The sequence below is a fragment of the Bison bison genome, unplaced genomic scaffold (assembly GCF_000754665.1).
Source record: "Bison bison bison isolate TAMUID 2011002044 unplaced genomic scaffold, Bison_UMD1.0 scf7180017864525, whole genome shotgun sequence".
In the NCBI taxonomy this organism is placed as follows: domain Eukaryota; kingdom Metazoa; phylum Chordata; class Mammalia; order Artiodactyla; family Bovidae; genus Bison; species Bison bison.
This window is the reverse complement of record NW_011495076.1, coordinates 7,065,447-7,086,073: the sequence shown is the minus strand read 5'-3', so window position 1 is coordinate 7,086,073 and position 20,627 is coordinate 7,065,447. Positions and strand designations below refer to the sequence as shown.

General features: G+C 41.3%; 1 protein-coding gene across 1 annotated transcript in view; it reads left to right on the top strand.

Annotated features, from left to right (window-relative positions):
• Positions 1–20,627, top strand: part of DOCK4 (dedicator of cytokinesis 4) — a 477,425-nt gene that overhangs the window by 437,613 nt on the left and 19,185 nt on the right. Inside the window, exons 39-43 of the mRNA XM_010831178.1 lie at positions 4,035–4,176; positions 5,772–5,938; positions 9,400–9,486; positions 19,242–19,418; positions 20,383–20,466. Coding sequence (XP_010829480.1) covers positions 4,035–4,176; positions 5,772–5,938; positions 9,400–9,486; positions 19,242–19,418; positions 20,383–20,466 — 657 coding nt within the window. The remainder of the gene's footprint in view (positions 1–4,034; positions 4,177–5,771; positions 5,939–9,399; positions 9,487–19,241; positions 19,419–20,382; positions 20,467–20,627) is intronic.

Here is a 20,627-nt window from a genome sequence, read left to right as displayed (position 1 = left end):
AAGGAAAGATATACCCATTTGAATGCAGAGTTTCAAAGAATAGCAAGGAGAGATAAGAAAGCCTTCCTCAGTGATCAGTGCAAAGAAATAGAGGAAAACAATGGAATGTGAAAGACTAGAGATCTCTTTACACCACTCCAGTACTCTTGCCTGGAAAATCCCATGGACAGAGGAGCCTGGTAGGCTGCAGTCCATGGGGTCGCTAAGAGTCGGACACGACTGAGTGACTTCACTTTTACTTTTTACTTTCATGCATTAGAGAAGGAAATGGCAACCCACTCCAGTGTTCTTGCCTGGAGAATCCCAGGGACGGCAGAGCCTAGTGGGCTGCCCGTCTATGGGGTCGCACAGAGTCAGACACGACTGAAGTGACTTAGCAGCAGCAGCAGCAGAGATCTCTTCAAGAAAATTAGAGATACCAAGGGAATATTTCATGCAAAGATGGGCTAAATAAAGGAAAGAAATGGTATGGGCCTAACTGAAACAGAAGATATTAAGAAGAGGTGGCCAGAATACACAGAAGAACTATGCAAAAAAGATCTACACAAGCCAGATAATCACAATGATGTGATCACTCACCTATAGCCAGACATCCTGGAATGCAAAGTCAAGTGGGCATTAAGAAGCATCACTACAAACAAAACTAGTGGAGGTGATGGAATTCCAGTTGAGCTGTTTCAAATCCTGAAAGATGATGCTGTGAAAGTGTTGCACTCAATATGCCAGCAAATTTGGAAAACTCAGTGGTGTCCACAGGACTGGAAAAGGTCAGTTTTCATTCCAATCCCAAAGAAAGGCAATGCAAAAGAATGCTCAAACTACCGCACAATTGCACTCATTTCACATGCTAGTAATGTTCAAAATTCTCCAAGCCAGGCTTCAACAGTATGTGAACCATGAACATCCAGATGTTCAAGCTGGATTTAGAAAAGGCAGAGGAAGCAGAGATCAAATTGCCAACATCTGCTGGATCATCAAAAAAGCACAAGAGTTCCAGAAAAACATCTGCTGCTAAGTCACTTCAGTCATGTCCGACTCTGTGTGACCCCATAAATGGCAGAAAAACATCTACTTCTGCTTTATTGACTATGCCAAAGCCTTTGACTGTGTGGATCACAACAAACTGTGGAAAATTCTGAAAGAGATAGGAATACCAGACAACCTGACCTGCCTCTTGAGAAATCTGCATGCAGGTCAGGAAGCAACAGTTAGAACTAGACATGGAAAAACAGACTGGTTCCAAATAGGAAAAGGCGTACATCAAGGCTGTATATTGTCACCCTGCTTATTTAACTTCTATGCAGAGTACATCATGAGAAACGCTGGGCTGGAGGAAGCACAACTAGGAATCAAGATTGCTGGGAGAAATATCAATAACCTCAGATATGCAGATGACACCACCCTTATGGCAGAAAGCAAAGAACTAAAGAACCTCTTGATGAAAGTAAAACAAGGGAATCAAAAAGTTGACTTAAAACTCAGCATTCAGAAAACAAAGATCATGGCATCTGGTCCCATCACTTCATGGCAAATAGATGGGGAAACAATGGAAACAGTGACAGACTTTATTTTGGGGAGCTCCAAAATCACTGCAGATGGTGGTTGCAGCCATGAAATTAAAAGATGCTTGCTCCTTGGAAGAAAAGCTATGGCTAACCTAGACAGCATATTAAAAAGCAGAGACTTTACTTTGCCAACAATCTGTCTAGTCAAAGCTATGGTTTTCCAGTAGTCATGTATGGATGAGGCTGGCAATCACGAGGCCTCTTTGGCCAGTCTTTCTCCGAGTTGGACTATAAAGAAAGCTAAGCACCAAAGAATTGATGCTTTTGAACTGTGGTGTTGGAGAAGACTCTTGAGAGTCTCTTGGACTGCAAGGAGATCCAACCAGTCCATCCTAAAGGAGATCAGTCCTGGGTGTTCATTGGAAGGACTAATGTTGAAGCTAAAACTCTAATACTTTGGCCACCTGATGTAAAGAGCTGACTGTTTTGAAAAGACCCTGAAATGGGTAAGATTGAAGGCGGGAGGAGAAGGAGACGACAGAGGATGAGATGTTGGATGGCATCACTGACTCAATGGACATGAGTTTGAGTAAACTCCGGGAGTTGGTGATGGACAGGGAGGCCTGGCGTGCTGCAGTCCATGGGGTCGCGAAGAGTCGGACATGACTGAGCAACTGAACTGAACTGATACATGTATCTATTCTTTTTTAGATTTTCTTCCCATATAGGTTATTACAGAGTAGTGAGTAGAGTTCCCTTTGCTATACAGTAGGTCCTTGTTGAATATATTTTGAGCAAAATAAATAACAAAGCATCAGAAGGTATGACTTCAATCAAGAAATTTTAAATATAGGATTGTTTGTGGGGAGGGCAACCCTGATTCCTAAGGAGTCTGTCTTTAGCTTGTGTTTCTCAGGGGTTTATTGGTTTATTGAGTGACTTGTGGGGCATTGTGGCAGGTTCTCAGAGCTCAGTTCTGCTGCTTGGTTCCTCTGCCTGCAGCTGCTTTTTCTCAGCTGCAACCCTGAGCCCCTTTCCCAGAGTGGTTTCTAACTTCCTCACTCTGGCCCAGAGTGCTTCCTCACTGCATTTGGTGCAATCACAGAAACCTCCCAGAGCTGAGAACTGCTGAGATCATTGGGCCTTAACTCCCCAGACCACGAAGCACTTTACTCCTTAAAGATCCTCAGGGCATCTTATCCCGCAATCTTTCTTGGTCTCTGTAGCTCTTAGGAGTTTTTCTACGTACCAGGCCACGTTCAGAACAGTGGGAGCTAAGGCCTTGGACTCAGACCTGAGCTTAAATCTCATACATGTGGACAAAGTATGTAATGATCTTGATCCTCAGTTCCCAGCTACAAAATGGTGGCGGGGGACACCCTCTCAAGTTTCTTTGGGTTAAATAAGGTATGTGCTGGCTGTGCTTAACAATTATAATTTCATTATCATTAGACTATCATTAAACTTCCCTGGTGGCTCATGATAGTCAAGAATCCACCTGCACTGGATTTGGGTTCGATCCCTGGGCCAGGAATACCCCCTGGGAAGGGAATGGCTACCCATTTCTGTAGTCTCACCTAAAGAATTCCAGGTGAGAATACAGGAGGCTGGTGGGCTACAGTCCATGGGGTCGCATAGAGTAGGACATGACTGAGTGACTAATACTTTCACTATAAACTGTCAGGAACAGTTGTTCCATATCGATAACCAGATAGTGAAGGTACTTGTTGAGAAGGTCCCCATTCTGCCAGCTCTGTGGCCTCCATCAAGGATAACCTTCACCGTTTTTACCTGAATGAGAGAGTCCTAACTAACAGAATATTTACATGTATTGTAAAACCAAACCAGAAACAGACAAAAATTTGTCCAACATTTAGCAAGGCCTTAAAAGTCCCCAATGTTGGCTTTAGTCAGTTAACAGAGGTCCTTGCTACAGGACGCTGAGCAGAGTCAAGGGTGGCAGGGATGCTTGCAGCAGCAGCCCTGCTGAGAGCTGGCATGCAGGCGGCTTGGCCTTCCTCTCCATGGAAGGATCTAGGTGTGAAAGGGTTAAGACCGATCTCTGTGACCTTTATAGAAAGGATGCATAAAATGTATTTTTAGGGATTGTGCTTACTTTGCTTTCTTCCAAATTGAGAATTTGCCCACTTAACTTCGTTATACAGTTTTTAAAATACTCTGTAACATGTGTTCACTAACATTTGGAGGGAACACGGTTGCTTTGTTTTGTACTTTGGTGCTCTGAGAATCAGACACTCCTTTGCACCTCATGCAGGTGAACCTGGAAGAGTGAGGCATGCTGTGGAACTTACTAGAAGCAATAGAGAGTGATGCTTCTGACCTTTGCCCTGTATTTTTAATATTCGTACAAATTCTCTAGACTGTTCCAGTGTGGGTTTTTTTGGTTATATTCTATTGATGTTGGGCCTATGCTTAGTTACTGCCAGAGTTGCATATTTTGGCTTCTCTCTGTAGTGATTGCACTCAATTACACAGTCCTAATGTTTCTTTTTCTGATTTTACCTCCAGAATAAAGAGTTTGTGTGTCGAGGGCATGACTACGAAAGACTGGAGGCCTTCCAGCAGAGAATGCTGAACGAGTTCCCCCACGCCATCGCCATGCAGCATGCCAACCAACCCGACGAGACCATCTTCCAGGCAGAAGCTCAGTGTATCCACACCTAGAAAGGCCAGATTCTGACTAGGTCCTGCTGGCCTTTGGCTGCAGAGTGTTTCTGTGCAGGTGCTTCAGGCACTGGCCCCTTGTCAGTAGCCCTGTTCTCATTCTCCTTCTTTCTCATCATCTTAATTTTAGCTTCGCTCCTTCCAAACAGAATTATGCTAGATATTCTCATAATGTCAGTTGAAAAGAAACCCCGTAAGGATTCTGTTAAGAGAATTATTTTTTTCCTTTTAGTTGCAGCTTTTCTATATCTCAATCCTGCTTTAAAAGCTCCTTTTGAGGGATTTCCCCTAGAATAATTTTCCTCTGGCATCCCCTGTAGAAATGGGCTTCCCAGGTGGCTCAATGGTAAAGAATCCACCTGCCACTGCATGAGATGTGGGTTCAATCCCTGAATCAGGAAGATCCCCTGGAGAAAGAAATAGCAACCCACTCAAGTATTCTTGCCCAGGGAATTCCATGGACCGAGGAGCCTATTGGGTTACAGTCCATGGGATCTCAAAGAGTCAGATGCAACTGAGTATGCCCATGTGCGCACACGCACACACACACCCTGTAGAAACTACTTCAGTTCAAGGAAATGATAGCATTATGTTTACTGGCATATATCACTTACCCACTTTTCCCTTGATATTTTTATTCTGGATGAAAGGGAAGAGGAAGAGGTAGCCCTATATCTTTCAGGGACTCTTAACCATGGCATTCCGGATAGCATTTAACAATTGTCGTGTAATCGACACTCCCATTGTGCAAACATAACAACTCAACTGAAATTACACAGGCATTAGAGACAAAGAAACTTCACTCCAGGACTCCTTTATGAATTGTTCTTTCTTCCTGAAATTGACAATCTTAAAGAAGATCAGAAATTCCCCCCTGAAAATTACGGATACCATTCCAAAGTAGAAACTTAAATGTACCAGAAGCAAGCAATTACTTAAGGGAAAAGATTTTGCTATCTTTCTTTGAATGAGAAGAAAAGATGGTAAATTTATAAGTAAATATAATACCTCTTTAATGTAGTTTTCAAAAATACCAACTATAACTAAACACTCTGCTTATGCAATACAAGGTTTGGGAGAGTGGATACCTCAAATGTGCGAAGGCTAGAGACAGGGAACATATGAGTTACTATCAGTACCGGTTGCTATCTTTGATTGTATAGGTATTTATACATTATTTTACAAACACATTTTAAAAGGACCATACATGCACTAAAGATAAAAGAGAAAAGCCTCATAAACAAGGGTTAAAATTAATACAATCCTTAGTACCTAGGATCCAAGCCATTCAAACCTACCCCCACTCCCCAAAAAAATCTATGATAAATGAATTCACAGGAAATAGAAATTTCAAACTGGTACTTTGTCAAAATGACCTATGTGAAGCTATTTTAAGGCTTGTAGTTTGAGAAGTGATTTGCTATGAACTGAGTTCTTGGTACCTTCTTGGCAGTTTTGACTTTACCCCAGTAGAAACACTCGCTTGTTCACCATCCCTTTCTTTCTGCCATAGCTCAGGTCAAGCCACATGCCCCAAGGAGTCTGCCAAATCAGGTTCCCTCCTTGACTCTTGAATCCTAGATTTGCAGATATACGCCGTGACTCCCATCCCAGAAAGCCAGGAGGTCCTTCAGAGAGAAGGTGTTCCAGACAACATCAAAAGTTTTTATAAAGTGAATCACATCTGGAAATTCCGCTACGACAGACCGTTTCACAAAGGCACGAAAGATAAAGAGAATGAATTCAAGGTACTGAGCAATTCTTATGATATATGGTTTCCTCAAATAGCTTTTTATATCAAGATGCTTGTTAAGTATTTACTCAAGACACAGGTGATAAAACCAAAAGGTGGTCTAATTATTCTTAAACTCTACCACTTATCAGAGTGACATGAGTTGTTTTCTAACCAAGCAGATTTCTTGGCCTGGGAATTCTGACTCATTGGGTCACAGAGGAGGCCCTGAAGTTTATGATGACTCTAATGGCAGTGGTCCTCTGTCTAGTTTTTGAGATCTCAGGGTTCAGCTCAGTCCTCCATTCATTCATGTTGAACCAACTGTGGGAACCTCAGGTATTTATTCTCAGATACGGGAGACTGGCATGAGTAAAGGATACTGAAGGAACAGGTGATTCTGAGATAGAACCACTAGGGAGGCTCCTGGCCCAGTGAGAGAGACCGTGCTATCTTCTGCTGCTTTTTCTGGATAGAATGATGTGTAACTCAGACATCTGAGAGGACCAACCATAGATTCTTTGCATGGCTTGAGTTTTCCATCCTCAGTTCTGATAAACCTTGCTAGTTCTCTCTCAGCCAGAAAGAGCAAGGTTTCTCACAGCCCTACTGGGGGAAAGGGGTGAAATTGTTCCACAGATAAATTATAATCTGCCCTTTCCTTGATAACAGTGACAAAGTGAGACCATACAGACCCCCAGTATCTCCCTCCAAGCAAAAAAATGTAAAATGAATGTAGGATCCTGGGTGACTGGGCTTAGCTTCTTTCATCGCAGTGAAGTGAAGTGAAAGTCTCTCAGCATGTCTGACTCTTTGTGACCCCATGGACTATACAGTCCATGGAATTCTCCAGGCCAGAATACTAGAGTGGGTAGTCTTTCCCTTCTCCAGGGGATCTTCCCAACCCAGGGATTGAACCCAGGTCTCCCACATTGCAGGTGGATTCTTTACCAGCTGAGCCACCAGGAAAACCCCAAAATACTGGAGTGGGTAGCCTATCCCTTCTCCAGGGGATCTTCCTGACCCCGGAATCGAACCGGGGTCTCCTGCATTGCAGGTGGATTCTTTACCAAGTGAGCTATCAGGGAAGCTGGGAAATGTTCTTCTAATGCTATCAGCTGTGATTGATGTGAACTCACTTGTCACTCCTGCCTAAGTTTCAGTCCCTGGTGCTCCTCACAGTAACTCCAGAATCGCTCACAGCCAAGTGATCAGAGGGAAAGCTGGGTAGTTTTGCAGTGTTATGATGAGACCAAGCAAAGCACAGTCCTTTGGTCAAGGACATTGATGGGTTAAACATCAAGGCCAGGAAACCACTGGAAAATAACGCTATGATGTTACTGAAAAGGTCCATGACCATTTTCTAATCCCTCTGGATGATTTTTCTTTCTGCCTTCCAAAACTGATTAAAGATCATTAGTGTATAATATAGTTTTCATTGCAAGTTTCCAGTAGATAGAAAGTCCAAGGTCGCCCAGAATCAGGCAGGTGACTTGCTCAGAATGGCATTCTCAATGCCCCAGACCCTGCACTAGAATGCACATTTTCTGATGCCTTCTCCATTGCTTTTTCTGCCGCACCACATTTCCTTTTGGCCATCACTTTAAATATTTATCAATGGTGTAGCAACCCTCCTTAAAAAAAATAATAAATCTGGCTCCTTTTTCCTGTGCTCACAACCCTCAGCATCTGTCTCCAAACTGCCCTTCCAGAAGCCTCATCTCTGCTGCAGCCCACTCACCCACTCTATCAGCTCTGGCAGCACGGAGCCCTCCCTTCATCTCCTGCCATGCCCTTTCACAAGCCGCTTGCGTCTCTGCTTCCTGCTGCCTGCACCGCCTCCCCCGCTCTCCGCCTGGCAAACTCCTACTCACTCTTCAAAATTCCGCTCACGTGTCACCTCCTCAGTGAAGCACAATCCTCCTCCCACAGGATGCCTTGTGTGCCTGCTTCCTCCTGTTTTCCCCCAGCACCTGGACTGTTCCTCTCTCTTCTCCCTGAGCCTTTCTTCTTTTTAAAACCTGTGCTGGGTCTTCATTGCCACTCAGGCTTTTCTCTAATTGCAGCAAGCGGGGCTACTCTCTAGTTGCGGTGCTCAGGCTTCTCTTTGCGGTGGCTTCTCGTTGCAGAACACAGTCTAGAGCATGTGGGCTCAGTAGTTGGGGTTCCCCAGCTCTGGAACACAGGCTGAATCGTTGTCGCACACGTGATAAGTTGCTCCTCAGCATGTGGCATCTTCCCGGATCAGGGATCGAACCTATGTCTCCTGCATTGGCAGGCAGATTCTTTTCCACTGAGACGCCAGGGAAGCCCCCTCAGCCCTTCTTGATCTGCTTCACCCCTCGTCACCAGCAGAGTGCTCTGGCGTCCTGTCACAGGGCTGCTGCCATATTCATCTCATTAGATCTTGGCTGGCACAGAGAAATCCTTCGATTTGTTGTTGTTGTTGAATGGCAGAGTTTCAGGAACTTTGTCAGGTTTACTACACGTAGGAATACGCTTTGTTTAACCAGGAAACATGAGGCAGAAATGCAGAAGCCTGTTGACGAAAGAGAGACCCATTGTCAACAGCAGCTCTTACCAAAGGCACCTGTGATTTCACATGTCATGGAGGTGCTCATCCTGGCCAGAGGGAGGCCCAGCTCCAAGTACAGATCCTCCTGGATCACAGCAGTGCACATGGCACAGTAACTGTAGCCATGCAGGAGTCAGACATTCTAGTGCAGGGGTCCTGGGGCTGGCAGTACAGGTGATGAGAATGTAGCTTTGAGCAGGTCACATGCCCCTTGGGCTTCCCTGGTAGCTCAGCTGGTAAAGAATCTGCCTGTAATGCAGGAGACCCTGGTTCGATTTGTGGGTCAGGAAAATCCCCTGGAAAATAGGCTACCCACTTCAGTATTCTTGCCTGGAGAATCCCCGTGGACAGAGGTGCCTGATGGGCTACAGCCCATAGGGTCACAAGGAGTCAGACAAGACTAAGCACAGTACACATGCCTTTTGGAGGGCTAATGTCTTTCATCTTGAATACAGAAAGATTAGGCTATGAGAGTCCTAAAGCCCTTTCCTTTTTGAGGATTCTGTCTAACCTCATGATGATTAGCTGATACTATATTCCATTCCAAGTAAAAATGGCTAGACCCCCTTGAGGAGTGGAGAAACTTTAAATTAGAAATTTAGAGAAAAAGGAAAGAATGTGATGACTTGTTTTTACATTTTTAAGATTATTGTCTGAAGTATATCATGTATTCTGCACAGAAAAAAGTTTCAGATTATATACAATAAGCTTCAGCATGTCTTACTGAGATAGCTTCCTGAGTGCAAGGAGATTGCTGAAGCACTGGAATGAATACTAAAGAAAAGCTGACAAAGACTGAAAACTTGGTAAAATTGAATGGCAAACATTAGTCATTGCTCAGTAACTGGAAAGAAGGTAACTTGGGAACTTGGTAACAAATTAATTTGTTTTGTATTTCATAGAGTCTCTGGGTGGAAAGAACATCACTATACTTGGTGCAGAGTTTACCTGGAATCTCCCGCTGGTTTGAAGTGGAGAAGCGTGAAGTGGTAAGGATCAGAGCTTACTCTCAAGTATTGATACTTGCTCAGCACAGTTGTTCACCTGGAGTCAGGCCATGTATTCACTGCTTCTGCTTTGGACTCCAAGTCCCTGGAAACACTCCTAGTAATTTAGTGAAGTTTGTGATGTTGACTGCTATGATGAAAGCTGGAAAGGGACCCATTGGCCTAGCCCAGCCAGCCCGAGTGATCCCTCCAAAATAGCTCTGAATGCAGCCTGTCAACGCCTCAGGCCCTTGAGTTAGAGAAACTGGAATTCCAGCTCCCCTAACCAATCTAGCTATGAGACCTTCACTGTTTATCTTCAGTGGAAGAAAGTTATCTACATTATCTTATTTGATCACCATGTCAAAGCTACAAGGTATGTATTCATTTTTGTTTTGTTATTTGCATTTCTTTATTTTTAGATTTCACATGTAAGTGATAACAAAGAGTGTTTATCTTTCTTTGACTTATTTCACTAAGTATAATACCCTCTAGGTTCATCTACATTGTTGCAAATAATACGACTTAATTCTTTTCTATGGCTGAGTAATATTCCATTGTGTGTATGTGTGCGTATATATACGCAATTATATACCTCACCTCTATCTTCTCTATCCATTTATCTGTGGATGGGCACTTGGGTTGTTTGCATATCTTGGCTATTGTACAGAATGCTGCTACGAACATTGAGGTGCGTGTATCTTTTTGAATTAGTATTTTCTTTTTTTTTCACCATATAGCCAGGAATAGGATTGCTGGATTACATGGTAATTCTGTTTTTAGTTTTTTGAGGCACTTCCATCCTATTTTCTAAGGTGACTGAACCAATTTACATACCCACCAACAGTGTGCTGTGGTTTTCATTTCTCCATGTCCAAGGTACATATTCTTACCCTTCTTTTCACAAGTTTTGACAAGAGGTTAAAAGCCTTTGCCACAGATCCTGTAGCAAGATACTGAAAAAGGATAAACTCAAACCCAGATTTTTCTGACTCCAAAGCTAGGTATATTTTTTTCTTCTTGCCTTATAAGCAGTGTGAGGCCAGTGTCAAGCCCAGCACAGTATCTGAAACACAGTAGGTCCATGCTGTAACAGTTCACAGTAGAAGGATGCCACTGTGCTGTTCTCCCTGAGCACCAGTGGAGCGATCAGTGGGTGTCATTGAGAATGTGGAAATCACAGCAACCAAAGAGCAGTTCAGTTCAGCTCAGTCGCTCAGTCGTGTCTGACTCCTTGTGACCCCGTGGACTGCAGCATGCCAGGCCTCCCTGTCCATCACCAATTCCCAGAATTTACTCAAACTCACATCTGTTGAGTCGGTGATGCATCCAAACATCTCATCCTCTGCTTCTTCTCCCACCTTCAATCTTTCTGAGCATCAGGATCTTTTCTAATGAGTCACTTCTTCCCATCAGGTGGCCAAACTACTGGAATTTCAGCTTTAACATCAGTCCTTCCAATGAATATTCAGGACTGATTTCCTTTAGGAGGGACTGGTTGGATCTCCTTGCAGAACAGAAGAGCCTTCGATTGTAAAACATTCCCCCTGCTGTGGGAAGGGAGAGAGCATTTGTGGAAGGCAGCCATGTCTGGAGTGAGAACCCCTCCCCAACAGTTATCAAGGCCCCAGCCCCTTGCTGTCAGCCACAGACCTATGCCCCCAAGAATCCCCCCTCCCACCCCTGGCATATCCATTATGTCAGGGCCAGCCCTTTGCCACAGTCCTGATGGAAAAATGTGCCAATTGTGAAGATGTAATGTAGCCCCTTCCTTTTTTAGGTAACAAGCCCAAGCTGTCAGTGAATCCGTAAGAGCAGATCCCACCCAAATTGTCTTCCAAGAATGGCTTGTCCTACCTGCAGTCTCTAAGCATTGAAATGAGCCTCAGTTTATTCTGTTCAATCACGCTAGGGGTTTAATGGCATTTTCATTTTGCAAGGCTAAAAAATTCATACAGCTCTCTTAACAAACTGCACTCCATTCAGCAGATTACACCAGTGTGGGTATGTTCTTGTCAAGTCTGAATCAGAGGTCCACAGAGTTGGTCGCTTCCGTGATGGACCCTGTGGCCTCCTGTGGAAGAGGCTGCTGAGTTCATTGCTCAGAAAGTCTTAATGTTTTGCTTCCTGCTGAATGGCATGGGCCCAAACCACAGGAATGTTCTTAGTCATCCTTGCTGTATTAATGATTCAGAGAGCCTTGCCAGCTACTTACTACCCAGAGAGGTAAATTCTGTGAAGTCTTACCAGTGTTCCTAACCTTAGAAATATTATACACACACTCACACAGCCTGCTAATAAAAAGCAGCATGCTGATAGTGATTAAGGGAGAGTTACTAAACACAGCCTTTCAAACAGCAGCTGCCTGCTTTATTAGAATATGCAATCTTAGACTCTGTCAAACAGAACAAATCCAACTGGGCTGTTTTGTTCCTGAACACAGCCCACTTCTGACAACCTCGTGTCTTTCTCTTATTCCCGCTGCCTGGCATATCCCCACCTTCTATTAGTGTTGTTGATTTCCTGCTTTAATTGCCAGTGAGAAGGTCCTGATGATGGGGGCACTCAAGACATATGTGCCACAGTGAGTTAAAATTCCTTTTGGACCTTACCAAACTCTAAAAGATTCTGAATACCAAAAGATGTGTTTATAAGTTTGGCTCCAAAATTCAGTTAATATACCTAACCCAATCTAAGACCATTTATGATCTTTATCTCACTTAGTATGACTACTCATATACTTTACTACAGAAATATTAACACATTTGATTAAAGGAAACGTCTTTAGACCCTGCCTGAGGATGGTGTAATATACTATATGTGCTATGTTACCTTTCTGAAGTCAGAAAAATTCTGAGTTCTGAAACATCTGGCAGCAAAGATTTCAGATGAGATAATGGGCCTTTATTCTGTAAATCATAACTCCAGAACATTATTGAACATATTATCCCATTCTTTCAAAGATGATAAGCCTCTTTGAACTACTGTTTCCTCAATAATTGTTTTTAAAAGAAAATATTTTTGATTAAAAATAAGCTTATTTAAAACATTTTAAACATGGTGAAAAAGCTATAAAATAGAGTGTACAAATAATGGTATTTCTAAGCCTTAAAGATAATGACAGTATTCTTATGTGCTGTGTGCTACGCTAAGTCGCTTCAGTCGTATCTGACTCTTTGTGATCCTATGTACTATAGCCTGCCAGGCTCTTCTGTCCATGGGATTCTCCAGGCATGAATACTGAAATAGGTTGCCATGCTCTCCTCCAGGGGATCTTCCCCACCCAGGGATCAAACTTGCATCTCCTATGACTCCTGCATTGACAGGAGGGTTCTTTACCTCTAGTGCCACCTGGGAAGCCCCAATATTATCATGTGTGTGCATAGTCGCTCAGCTGTATCTGACTGTGACCTCAGGGACTGTGGCCCTCCAGGCTCCTCTGTCCTTGGGATTTTTCAAGAATACTGGAATGGGTTGTCATTTTCCTCCACCAGGGATCAAACCCACCTGTGTCTCCTGCACTGCAGGTGAATTCTTTACCCACTGAGAGAGAATGTTATCATACTTCACATCAGATCCATCAGAAAGTTGTGTAGCTCTAGGTACTTTCCAAATTACCCAGCATCTGAGCCCTGCTCATCGCCCTTCTGATAGCGCCATCTACTGCCTGATTTCTTTTTAAAATTTAATTTATTTTAATTGGAGGCTAATTACTTTAGGATATTATGGTGGGTTTTCCCATACATCCAGTGCCTGATTTCTCTTTTTATTTATTTTAATTGGAGGCTAATTACTTTAGGACATTGTGGTGGTTTTGCCATACATCCAGTGCCTGATTTCTTTTTTTAATTTATTTATTTTAATTGGAGGCTAATTACTTTAGGATATTATGGTGGGTTTTCCCATACATCCAGTGCCTGATTTCTCTTTTTATTTATTTTAATTGGAGGCTAATTACTTTAGGACATTGTGGTGGTTTTGCCATACATCCAGTGCCTGATTTCTTTTTTTAATTTATTTATTTTAATTGGAGGCTAATTACTTTAGGATATTATGGTGGGTTTTCCCATACATCCAGTGCCTGATTTCTCTTTTTAATTTATTTATTTTAATTGGAGGCTAATTACTTTAGGACATTGTGGTGGTTTTTGCCATACATCCAGTGCCTGATTTCTTTTTTAAATTTATTTGTTTTAATTGGAGGCTAATTACTTTTGGACATTGTGGTGGTTTTGCCATACATCCAGTGGTGCCTGATTTCTTTTTTAAATTTATTTAATTGGAGGCTAATTACTTTTGGACATTGTGGTGGTTTTTGCCATACATCCAGTGCCTGATTTCTTTTTTTAATTTATTTTAATTGGAGGCTAATTACTCTTGGACATTGTGGTGGTCTTTGCCATACATCCAGTGCCTGATTTTTTTTTTTAATTTATTTTAATTGGAGGCTAATTACTCTTGGACATTGTGGTGGTTTTTGCCATATATCTAGTGCCTGATTTCTGAGTAGTTTCCTAAGAGGTTACCTGCTTCTGCCTTTCTGGCCTCCCCCTGCTGCAGCCACTCCTGTACACAGCAGCCAGTCTCCTTTTTAAAACTAAAGTTATGTCGTGTAAAAATAGAGACAAGATATAATAAACCTAGTTACCCATTATTTTACTTCAACAGTTATCAAAAAGGCCGATTTTGTGTCTACACCTCCCTCCATTCCCTTTTACACTGGATTGTTTGGAAATCAGTCCTAGACACTATATAAGAATATTTCAGTCTGTGTATTTATCAGAAACATAAATACAGTACCATTATTGTCTTTACGTTTTCCATCTAAAAATTTTAACAGTAATTCCTTGACCATAAAATATCCAATTTATTCACAATTCTCTAATTCATTTTATAGGTTTTTGTTTGTTTTTGTCATCTATTTTTTTAACCTGGACCCAGATAAGGGCCACATATTCACATTGGTTGAAATACCTCCTAGATCTCATTTGATCTATAGGTTCCCCCAAATTATTTTTTTCCTTGCAGCTTTTTTGTTGAAGAAATCAGGTTGTTTATCCTGAAGTGTTTCCTTGAGTCTGGATTTTGCAGACTATGAATCAGTGAGATCACTTAATATGTTTCTTTGTTCCTATATTTTTTGGTAAATTGACAGCTAGATCTAAAAGCTTGATAAAATGTCTTTTTGTCTTTTATTTTTTGCAAGACTACTTCTCAGGTGTTATATGCTGTGGTTGACAAGCAGCACTGATCATTGCCCCTGTCCAGGAATCTAGTAGAGGTTACAAAAGGGTGATATTTTATCACTTTCTTCATTTATTGATTAGAATACTTCTATAAAGAGAAACATCCCTTCATCGACAATCTGATTACCCTAAGGTATGGGAAAGGAAGTCTAATACTTTTTTCTTTCCTTTGATTTACCAATTTTCAAAATAATAATTTGGTTTCCTAACACCCTATAAGGGCTTCTCAGGTGGCACCAGTAGTTAAGAACCTGCTTGTCCATGCAGAGGACATAAGAGATGTGGATTCAATCCCTGGATCAGGAAGATCCCCTGGAGGAGGGCATGGCAACCCACTCCAGTATTCTTGCTTGGAGAATCCCATGGACAGAGGAGCCTGGTGGGCTACAGTCCTTAGGGTCATAGAGAGTTGGACATGACTGAAGCGACTTAGCACCCACTACTACTACTACTACTAAGTCACTTCAGTCGTGTCCGACTCTGTGCGAACCCATAGACAGCAGCCCACCAGGCTCCCCCATCCCTGGGATTCTCTAGGCTAGAACACTGGAGTGGGAGGCCATTTCCTTCTCCAATGCAGGAAAATGAAAAGTGAAAGTGAAGTCGCTCAGTTGTGTCCGACTCTTAGCGACCCCATGGACTGCAGCCCACCAGGCTCCTCCGTCCATGGGATTCTCCAGGCAAGAGTACTTATAACACCCTGTAAATGTGACCAAAGAGGGTTTTATTTTGATAGTTTTGTTTAGCATCATGGATTTAAACATATTTGTTTTGTTTCAATCCACAGCAATTATTACTCATTACTTTTCACATGGTTCCATTTTGCCCATTGAAAGCATTTTCAGGTTGGCTCCTCAGTCCTTTTGACAGTATCCAAGTTGTCTTTGTCACTGAGCTAATACACAGGCCAGTTGTCAAATCAAGCATAGGAATCAGCGTCAAACTTTACTGACAACTTTTAGGCAGTCAAGAGGTTGGGGTGAAGCAGAGAGATATCTGAGACCTCAAGTTTTGTCCTCCATGTCCTTCCTTCCCATATCACTAATAATTCAGATCTGGAGATAGAGTCTCTAAGGGAAGTTCACAGAGTTCCTCATACAGAAGGCACATTTGAATCATAAAATTTAAATTGTGAAACATTCCAATTTATACTCCAGAGAGTTGTCAACTGCTCTGGGACATTCTCTAGTGAAGCATGCCTGAGGGACTCTGGGTTTATTTACTGTAAGCAATCTTGTAGCTGGGGACTTCTGCGAAGGGCATTCCATAGATACCATCTCTTCCTCTTAGCAGTTAGTCTATATTGAAGCTTTAATTGACAAGAAGATAAGACCTCAGTCACCTGCTTTCTTTCCTGTTCCCCAAGGACATCCCTCCAGTAAGGAGAGTGAATTGACAGCCGGCCAGCCCAGCTGCTTTAACAAGCCTTCCTTGCTCTCTGGGTAGTGCAGACTCACTTGTGCAATCTTGCCCCAGACCTGAAAGCGACCATTTCTCCTATGACTCCTGATTCTTTACAGTGGTGAATAGTAATTAAAGATCACAATCTGGGACCAATGGAAAATAATTTATTGATAAACATTTCTACACAGTATTCTTTATGCACTTCTTTAACCGTCTCCTTAGAATAATTTCACCATCATATAATCAGTAATAGTGACTCATGGATCAGCAGTGGCATGTATCAATTTATGCCCTGTCTGGAGGAGATAACTGTTCTTGGGAATAACCATTTTCCCAGAATTCTCAACACAGAGTGCTGTATATTATTTTAAAATTTCCAGATATTAGGCCAAAAGTGGTCACAGTAGGGTTGGCTTTTTTTGGCATTTGTTGAGTGCTAGTGAAGATGGTATGTTTTCGTATATTAACTCACTTTTTGGTGAATGCACTGATTATATTCTTTGTATAGTTTTCATCAGTATTTGAGATATATTGATAATTCATCTGAAATATATGTTGGAAGTATTTCCCTAGGTTATTATTTGTCTGTATTTACTGTATTTTATTTTGCTTACTTGTAAAATGTCTTCATATTACTAACATTTAAAGGGTAAGCATGAATTTTTTAAAAACTGTGATCAAAAATACACACAAGTCACCATCATAACCGGTTTTAAATGTATAGTACAGTGGTATTAGCTGTATGCACATTGTTGTCCAATATCCATTGAGCAGCAATTTCCCTTTTCCCCCATCCCCCAGCATCTGGCAACCACTGTTCTACTTTCTGTTTCCAAGAGGTTTTGTTGCCTTTTTAACTTTCAGTTCATCAGAACTCTCAGACTTCTTTGTGAGTTAACGTTTGTAATCTCAAAACAAAAGTTTAATGTCATAAATAATTGGAAAATAAAACCCTGTTTACCGCCGCTCAGAAACGGCATATTGGCAGTAGCACCCTGCTGGCCTCGTGTGCCGCTCCCTCCCGTGTCATAGCTTTTATGGTGCCCATTCTCTTGCTTTGTTTATTACCTATATATGTCTCTTTAAACAAGTCAGTTTAGTTTACGTGGTTTTAAACTTTACAAGGCATATCCTGGAGATGGTGCAAGTTCAGCTTCAGACTACCACAATAAAGCAAGTCACACGGATTAGTTGATGTCCCAGTGTATGTAAAAGTGATGTTCACATTATACTATAGTGTATTAAGTACGTAATAGCGTTGTCTTAAAAAAGTGTATGTGAACTTTATTCCTAAAAAAATGCCACATCAGTTATAATAGTAACATCAAAGACCACTGATCACAGATCACCATGACAAATACAGTAATGAAAAAGTGTAAAATATTGTGAGAATTAACAAAGTGTGCACAGAGCATGAAGTGAGCAAATGCTGTTGAAAAAAATGATCCCAATAGACTGACTCAATGGAGGGTTTCAATTTATGAAAAACACAGCATCTGTGAAGCACAGTACAGCAAAGTACAATAAAAAGAGGTACACCTGTGGAATAATGTAATTCTGTATGTATTCTAGCATAACTGCATCTGTCAGTATTTACAAGATTAGTCCACGTTATAACATGTGACTTGTTTTCACTGTTGTGTACTATTCCATTGTATACCTCTATACGTTTATGCATTTTTTTTTTGATGGATGTACAGGTTTTGGAGATGAGTATGAATATTTTGTACATGTTTCCTAGTACACATGTATACAGATCTTCTACTCCACTTCTCCTCAGATATATGCCTAGGAGCAGAATTACTGGCTCACAAAATATATAGATATCTTCATCTTTAATAAATAATCCCAAAGTGATGGAACCGATTTGAACATTCAACAGCAGGAGTTAAGAGATTCAGTTCCTCACATTCTCACTTCATTTGCTACTGTCATACTTATTTTGCCATTCTGCTGAGTGCTTAGTAGTATATCAGTGTGGTATTAGTTTTCACTTCTTAGATCAAAAATGCAGTTTGACACTTTTATGTCTACTGGTCATTTGGGTTTCTTCCTTCATAAAATGGCTATGTTTTTTGTCCATATTTAAGTGGGCTGTTTGCCTTTCTCTAAATGGCTTATAAGAGTTCTTTATATATTCTGGACATAGACTGATGATTTTTACATGTTACAAATATCTTCTCCTACTTTCTGGTTTATCTGTCCTCTTACATAATGTCTTTTGATAAATGTACATTCTGAATTTTGACAGAGTCAAATCATTCTAGTACTTTTGAGTGTTGGTTTAAGATGATTCAGATGACCTTTAGAAACTATTTCCTTAACCGATAATAATTTCCCTTCCTTAATAATCCTTAAGCTTAGCTTATTATACAGACGAGAGCTTGGCAGACCTTCTCTTCAAAGAGCATGTCAATGTCAGTGCCAGTCACAGTGCTGTACCTTTGAAGAGCAGCAGCAGCATTTTCACAATGAGTCTCCCATTAAAACTCAGAATGGAAAGGTCACTATGACTCTAGTTGGCTCTCCTGGAACAAATAGATCCTGCAGCATATCTGATTATCTTATTTTCTGTAACTCACAACTGTGTGCCATCCTGTGCCACCTTATGGTGCTGTTATGTATGCATGTGGGGTCCATATGGGCATATGTCCCATCTTCCCAACTGGGCTGAAATCTCCTTGACATCAGAGGATCTGTAAATGCATTTGTTATCTCCTGTGGTACTTTGCATTAAGTATCTAGAAAGATGCTAAGAATATGAAGGGTCCTTGAATATTTAACCTTCAAAAGAAAAGAAAAAATAAATTGTAAAATACATAGGCTTGAATTTTGTTTCAAGGATTAAATTAACTGTTTTAGTGCTAATGTATAATCGGTGATTGCTGATTATTTGAACCACATTTCAGACAGTGAATATAATCACCTTCTCTTCCCAGGGCTTACAAACAGCTAATTTGTCTTCTATATCCTTGTCTGTTCTATACTGATGGCCCCTGGTAGAGATATTGAGGGGAGCACAGATAATTCAGAATGTGGATAATCTACTTTGTCTTTCTTCTTCAGTGTCACAAAAGCCAATATATATTTATGCTCATTTGTTCTCAGGTAGAAATGAGTCCTCTGGAAAATGCCATTGAAGTGCTGGAGAATAAGAATCAGCAGCTGAAGACTCTGATTAGTCAGTGTCAGACAAGACAGATGCAGAATATTAATCCCCTAACCATGTGCCTGAATGGAGTTATAGATGCTGCGGTTAATGGTGGAGTTTCCAGGTATCAAGAGGTAAGAATTTGGTATTGTTGTGTGAAAGTTTACATTTGTGATTTCTTAAGTTTTCGGAAGTCTTTTATCAAGATATGCACATACATCAGCCTGCTGACATAGGGCTACAATCAATACAACCAGATTTCTTTGCTTAATAGAGCAAATGTATAATCACTGGGGATGCACACTGACTGTGTTTCCCAGAATGTGATATTTTGAGGTTAAAAGTGTGTGTGTGTGTGTGTTTTCTTGAATAAAAGTAGTGAAGATATCACAATTGTTTAATAAATGGCTACCTATACCCATTTCCCTGAGTAAAGAGTGATTCTTGGACATAAAAGAATCTAATCTTATTTGATCATTCTGAGTCTTTAGGCAATTTATTTTAGGATAGCGTGTCATAAGCAGATGTTTTTCTGGAATTCCCTTGCTTTCTCTATGATCCAACAAATGTTGACAATCTGATCTCTGGTTTCTCTTCCTTTCCTAAACCCAGCTTGTAAATCTGGAGGTTCTTGATTCAAGTACTGCTGAAACTTAGCTTGAAGGATTTTTAACATAACCTTACTAGCATGGGAAGTGAGCTCAATTGTCCGGTAGTTTGAACATTCTTTAGCACAACTTGGGCAAAGTCTGGGAGACAGTGAAGGACAGGGAGGCCTGGTGTGCTGCATTCTATGGAGTCACAGAGAGTCGGACACGACTGAGCGACTGAACAACAACATGATGTCATAAAAGCTTATGGATTTAGATTTGCTATCTGTTTTACCAAAGATACAAAGTTCATGCAATCTCTGATTTCCTGTTAACAATCAACTCCTTATATTCCCTCTGACCAGCTGCCATACTTTGAATCATTCCATCCAACCCCCAAAAGTGGTGTATAATGGAGTCATTTCTTTAAAGAAGCCTTAGAAACAATAAGTGTGTCTTCTACTTCCTTTGTAACCCTCTTGAAGTAAACGTTCCTTCTTCTTACCAGGCATTCTTTGTCAAAGAATATATCTTAAGTCACCCTGAAGATGGAGAGAAAATTGCACGGTTAAGAGAGCTGATGCTTGAGCAGGTAAGGGGGGCAGAAGTCTTCTCCCTCTTTCATGCACACATGTGCTTGCCTGCCCAGGGTCCCATCTACATGGTTTTCTCTGGGTTAGCCAAAATGTTTGTCCGTATTGTTCCATAAGCTGTGTCAAAAAACCTTTTGTGGCCAGCCCCATATGTCAGTGA